At 56.8% G+C, this 6,061-nt stretch overlaps 1 protein-coding gene across 1 annotated transcript in view; it reads right to left on the bottom strand.

Moving 5' to 3' along the window:
• The window catches only part of LOC112113961 (arf-GAP with SH3 domain, ANK repeat and PH domain-containing protein 2-like), a 106,334-nt gene that overhangs the window by 6,828 nt on the left and 93,445 nt on the right, over positions 1 to 6,061 (bottom strand). Inside the window, exons 18-23 of the mRNA XM_026656842.1 lie at positions 4,801 to 4,868; positions 3,520 to 3,627; positions 2,712 to 2,934; positions 1,922 to 2,098; positions 1,185 to 1,248; positions 222 to 277 (exon numbers count right to left, since the gene is read on the bottom strand). Coding sequence (XP_026512627.1) covers positions 222 to 277; positions 1,185 to 1,248; positions 1,922 to 2,098; positions 2,712 to 2,934; positions 3,520 to 3,627; positions 4,801 to 4,868 — 696 coding nt within the window. The remainder of the gene's footprint in view (positions 1 to 221; positions 278 to 1,184; positions 1,249 to 1,921; positions 2,099 to 2,711; positions 2,935 to 3,519; positions 3,628 to 4,800; positions 4,869 to 6,061) is intronic.

The following is a 6,061-nucleotide window of genomic DNA, read 5'->3' as shown; positions in this document are numbered from 1 at the left end:
GGTGGCAGTGCTGGGCGAGGGGAGGGATGGTGGAGGGGCTGGGGGAGGGGTGAGATGACAAAGGGTGGTGGAGGGGGTTGAAGAGGGATGGGATGGTGGCGGGCAGCTGGGCTAGGCGGGCAGTGCCTCCAAAGTGAGGGGTGCAAGGGCAGGAAGCTGGGCCCGATGTGGCAGGCCGCGGGTAGGTTCTGGTAGCCAAGCAGGGCTCAGGTCGTCCTTACCAAGCTGTGTCGTGTCCTTGGTGGCGGAGTGGCTGGTGCCCTGGTGGGATCCGGTGCTGAGGGAAGCCGCAGAGAAGAGCTGGTCACTCAGACAGGACGAGGATGGGTGGGGTGCAGAATGGGGCCCCAGGTACCCTGCGCTCCTGAAGCGCGTATCGGTGGGCAGCAGATCTCAGGTGGGCCCCAGGGCTCTGTGGGATTCCCTTGCTGGCTGTTGACTGCCAGCCAGCCCAACTGGCAGGCAGAGCCACAGAGGAGTATGACACTAGCTGGGTTATGGGCTTGGCCCGGGGTCTTTCTCCAGTGGTAGAGGCAGCCCCTCCAGGAGCCCCGCCGCATCCAGCCGTGCTGCAGCTTCCATGGAGGGCAGCCTGGGGCTCCTGCCATGGGGAAGGGGACAGGAGGTGAGAGGGCAAAGCCTCACCCACACCTCACCATAATGCCACGGCCACCACCCCTCCCGCGGGAAGGGGCCATCACACAGGGCAGCTGGCCAGACTCGTCCATGCCAGGGCACTGGGACATGGTATTTAGCAACAGCAGCACGTGGCACCCAGAGCCATCGCCAAGGGTCCCAGTCCTGGGACAGCGGCCCTGGGAGACAATGGCTGCAGACAGCAGCGTCCCCCTGTCCCCCTCTCCCCTCCCCCCACCTGTTTCAGGGCCTCCTGTTGGGTGCAAGGCACAATCAGGACACTCACCTCCCCCGAACACTGACAAGCCCCGAGCTGTGCAGGGAGCTCCCAGAGAGCCCCAGGTTACCCTGCCCCACAGAGAGGCCTTCTGCCCAGGGAGCTCTCCCCTGTGATCCCCAGAGGCCCTGCATAGCTCGTCCCAGGTTCATGGGGCTTGTAGCCAAGTGACGTGACTAGGCTCCAGCTCTCTCAGCTTCATATGAACTCAGGCCAAGGCTAAGGGGTGCCAGGGCCTTGCCCCTCAGTGAGCTCAGCCATGGGGAGTTACCTCAGTCTCCTGGGAGGGTCTCCTGCTGCAGAATGGCCTTTGGGAGGTGAGGAGGTTCCAGAATCTGACCGGGAGAAGAGAAATGGCCTGAGCAATGGAGAAGCAGGTGGTGTGTTGCCCGCGGGTGGTGCCTTCTCGGCAGCTGCTGACCCACTGCGGATGGGCAATGCACACATCCAAGCTGCCCCACCCCCACTCAGCACCGGGGACACCCTCCCGGGCACGGGGCAAGCGTTCAGCTACTGCTGTAGCACCCCTAAGAGCTGAGCCTGGCCCAGAGCTGGGAGCGATGTACTATGCCAGCCAGGACGGCCAGGGATTCCCAGGTGCAGATGCTTTGCACTGGGATCACATGCGGCTCCGAGGTTCAGTACGTTCCCCCATGCCCCACAGGCCTGGCCAAGGAGCCTCAGATCCCCAGGGAAGGGAACAATCCGGGGTGAAGGGCTAGCGCAAGGTTAGTCCCTGGCAGCTGCACGGTTCAGTCCGCTGCCATCTGGGGATCCTCTCCATCCCTGTGCTCTCTGGCCTTCGGGGGGGTGCATCTTCCAGGATTCAACTGGAAGGGCCAGACCCTGCAATCCCAGGGAGCTGGACATGCCCACCAGGCCAGGACTGACAGGAACGGTGTCTACCTCAGGCAGGGATGGATCCAAGGGCAACGGAGACAGAGCGAGTGTCCTCAGCTCCCCAAGCTTCTTCCCCACAGAGCCCCATCCTGCTGGCCAGTCCCTTACCTGGAGCCAGGCTGCTTTGGCTGGGCTGCGTGGGGCTGAGCGGCAAGCAGGGCACAGGCTCTGATGACGTTCGTCTGTGCTTGATGCTCAGAGGTAGCGACAGGATCCTCCTGACTCCGGGGTCCACAGCACTGGCCAGCAGGCTGGCAGGAGGAGTGGGCGGGGGCACGTTGGGAGCTACACAAAATCAACAGCAAGTCTGGCAGTGAGAGGAGAGCAGAGGGAGAGGGAGGGGGACACATACAGGGAGGGGGCTACTGACAGCTTCGGTGGAAAGGGCCTCAGCTGGTGTACATCAGAGTAGCTACATGGACATTAACATAGCAGGGCTGATTTACACCCGCTGAGAATCTGGCCTGAGATGGACAAAAACTTAGAGGGGCTGATACTGAATTGCATGGATAGCTACTAATGCTGCCCCTTGTACCTGGGGGGCTGCCCCGCCTCAGCCCCTGAGAGGTCACCGCCCTCCGTACATGGAGATTCACTGAAGACATTTCCTCACAGACATTTGCTGCAGGCGGATTGGTCTGGGCCTGGCTGCTTTGACAACGCTTGCTCTAGGCCTTGGCCCAGTGGTGGTCAGCCCCGGGGTTGGGGCAGGGAGATGCAGGGATGGGGCATTGTCAGTGGGGCCAACAGGACAATGAACTGCCAATTTTGCCTAGGATAAGAAGGAAGGGCATCGCTATTGTTTGAAATCTGTCCAGCCGGACTCCCCTGCTCTGGGGCTGGCCCTACCCCACAAACCCCACTGCTGCGGCAGGGCTACCATGAAGGAAAGTCTCACCTCGGTTTACACTGCGTGGTGGAAGAGGCGGCACACATGAAGCAGAGCCAGAAGCTGCTGGTATGTGGGAGTGAGGGTGTGCATAGATGTCATGCAATTTCCCCTGGGGGGCTGGAATTGCACCCTTTGAAAGCCCTGCTGCATTTCCCCATGGCTGGGAGGCAGTGGCAGGTGAATGGTAGCAGCTCTGAGGGCGGAGAATGCGCTCCTTCGGGGAACCCAACTGAAAAGAAGAGACAGGCGTGTTGTTTATGTGGAGCTGTGAACTGATGAAGACTTTTGGTCACTGCAACCTGGGCTGGATTCAATCCAGCAAGCTTCAGCTGAAAAGCTCTTTCACCCTCAACTGCCGAGTTCCCTGAGCACGATACATGCATGTGTCGTGCCAATTTCTAAGCAGGCAGACGGACGGACGAAAGAGTTCCACGCCCGGTAAATTATTGTAACAATAATAAGGCAGGTGATAAACAGCAAACAGCATGGCTGCAGCAAATCCCATTCCAGCCCAGTTTCAGCTCCTGCGTTGATGGCACAACATGGAAGAGAAAATGGGTGCCGTATTTTTGCTCATCTTCAGTGAAGCATCCAATACAGTTTCACATGATAACCTCGAAGGGAAATGAGGCAGGATCAGAGGCAGCTGCAATAAGGTGGACAGGCAAGATCTGCACACACAGCCCTGGTTAATGGCTCAGTGATGGGAAGAGGTGCTGAGCCAGGTCTGTGCTGCGTCCATACCAGTCAATATATATGTGGGCAAGAACCTCGGCTTGTAGCTGGGGACAGCTGTAGTGTGCTGGGATCTCACCTTCTCATCCAGATCATCGTCGCTCTCATACATGTCATCCTGGCCCAGCCGCCACTCATATTCCACGTGAACACGCATGTTGAACTGATTGTTTTGAGCCTGCAGCAGCTGGAACACAGAGGAATCAGGCTCAGGTCAAACTCTCTCCTATACCCACCTACAGTGCTCTGCATCAAGGCTGAAAGTGGAGTGAGCAGCCCAGGGTCACAGAGACAGGTCCTGGGGGAAGACACACCTCAGTCTGAAGCAATGGTTTCCAGCTGGTAAGCATGATGCCCAGGCTGCCCCACCTCTACCTGGGGACTTTCCTACAACCTTCCTCCTCTTCCCAGGACACTGCTGTTTGCATTGGAGCCCTAACACCTGGCCCTGGGCAGCACAAAAGCAAGATTTCTGGGTGGTTTCTGGGCTCTGGGTGTGGGATCCTGCCATATGCCAGCGGGAGATCATCCCATGGCAGACCGCTCTGAGCCCAGCAGCTATAGCCACAGAGACCTCTCAACCTGGCAAATCCAGACCATATCCCATCAGTACTGACTCTGATTTTGTTAGCTGGGAGAAGAAACACCTCTCTAACCTCAAAGTCTGCACTACCACTAGAAATGTCTCCAAACTGGCTGTCCCATCCCCCAAGTGGGGTCTGAACAAATCCCATTCTCTCTCAGCAACAGCAGACCAGGCATCTGCCTGAGGTCACTTTATGTCCTGCTCTGCATCCCTCATGGGCCCTAGCAACTCAGACAAGGCCTTGCATCAGGGCACCAGCTGTCACCCAGGACCAGCAGAAGCAGCATGCATTGCCTGCAGCACTCCTAGGCGATCCTGGATGAGCCAGGGGGAGGGGCAAGCCCCATCTCTCCCCCCACCCCTAAGCTCAGAACCCCCTACCAATCAGGCAAAGTTCAGGTCAGATTCCAGACCAAGAAGAGACCAACCTCACAGAATTCAGCCAAGTCATCACATGGAGCCCGGTGCAGCCTGGGCCAGAAGCTTAGGTGTCTTGCTGGCACTGTGCAACTATGGGCAATAAAGCCGAGTGCTATGGACCTCCACTGAACAAGAGGCAAGACCTTAGAAGGGAGCTATTTGCCCAGCACACTGCTAGATCTATGCTGGAGGGAGTGCAATGTGAACTCGGGGAAGCACCATGCAGAAGCAGTGTGGTGGGGCTGCCACCTTCCCCTTCTAATGAGGTCCAATCCCTGGCTTGCTACTGAGTGCCCCACCTGCTGCGTGGAGCTCACACTCCAAGGGTGGAGACTGTAAGGTGCCATTTCTTACCAGTTCTTCACATAGGGAGTGTCTCATGCGCCTGGCCACATCCAGGGCCGTCTCTTCAGCTTCATTGGCTGTGGGGAAAAGCAGCTGTCATGAGCCCTGTGAGCGCGAAGGCAGTTCCTGCTAGGGAGGCTGCCCTGGGAGTTCCATGCTAACCCCCGTCTCCTCTAGTTCTTGCTCTGAGTGAGTGAGTTGTTTGGGGGCTTCTATGTGGGATGCAGGATTTCAGAGCTCCTGGCGCGGCGCCGGCACAGGGGAGTTTAACATTTGGCTGCCAAGCCTTGGGAGTTTTGGCTTCCCTCAGATCAGGACACACCTTTAGCCCCCTGATTGGCCCCTGCAGAATTTGCTCTGCACACGAGCACAGATATGTGTATAGCCAGGGACTGTAAAGAGGAGAGAACAACCAAATAGCCCTTGCTACTAAATGGTTCCTGTCACAGGAGGCAGCCTTTAAAGGTAAATGTGTGACACCACTGACAAATGCGTGATAAAGATACAGACACTAATTAGTTCTCATGATTTTACTGCCAGCCTGAACTTTAAAGTGGAATTCTTTATCAATCTCAAAGGTCAAACGCAGGTACATTTTTCATACCCTCATGCACAACAGATTATTAGCTCTTTGGTCAGGGCTCAAAAACAGCCGGCATATGCCCATACACCCTACCAGTACTGCTCCACGCCTGCTTTTTTGTTCTCCAGAATCTCAGCCCTCGTTTTTTAAGAAAGGAAGTCTCTAGCTGTTCTGTGAGCAAAGTATCACTTGTGCAGATGTGTCTGCCTGAGTCTGGAACGGCAGCTCTGAAAGGGGTGCCCTGCCTCATTCATCTCAGGGAGGTGATTGCTCAGAGGCCTAGGGACGAACATTCAGGTGTCACCATGGGGAGCTATTTCCTCCCCCTGGAAGAGAGGAAAGTGAGGGCCACACACCTGCCGTTTACTGAGTAACGGCTCATGTTGGTGCTGCAGGTGGGTGGCACTGGGCAGATGCCACAATTCATTTCTTCCCCAGTCTAAAAGGTGCTGAACCCAGCAGAGCCCAAATGTTGTTCAGGCCCTGCCGAGGCAGAACCAAGCTCAAGGAGCCCAGTCGGCACACGATCATATTCTGAACATCGACATAATCTACTGTGTCTCATGTCTCGTGCTGGCAATGCACCAGGGTGGAGCTTATTTTTTGGGCAGAGCCCAGAAGAATAACACCCACCTCTCTCCCCAGTCTGACCCATCTTTAGCTTTGAAACAAAAGTTAGCAACCCTA

The sequence above is a fragment of the Terrapene carolina genome, unplaced genomic scaffold (assembly GCF_002925995.2).
Source record: "Terrapene carolina triunguis isolate 2854851 unplaced genomic scaffold, T_m_triunguis-2.0 Scaffold233, whole genome shotgun sequence".
NCBI lineage: Eukaryota > Metazoa > Chordata > Testudines > Emydidae > Terrapene > Terrapene triunguis.
Note: the sequence above shows the minus strand (reverse complement) of the source record. Positions and strands in the feature narration are given on the sequence as shown.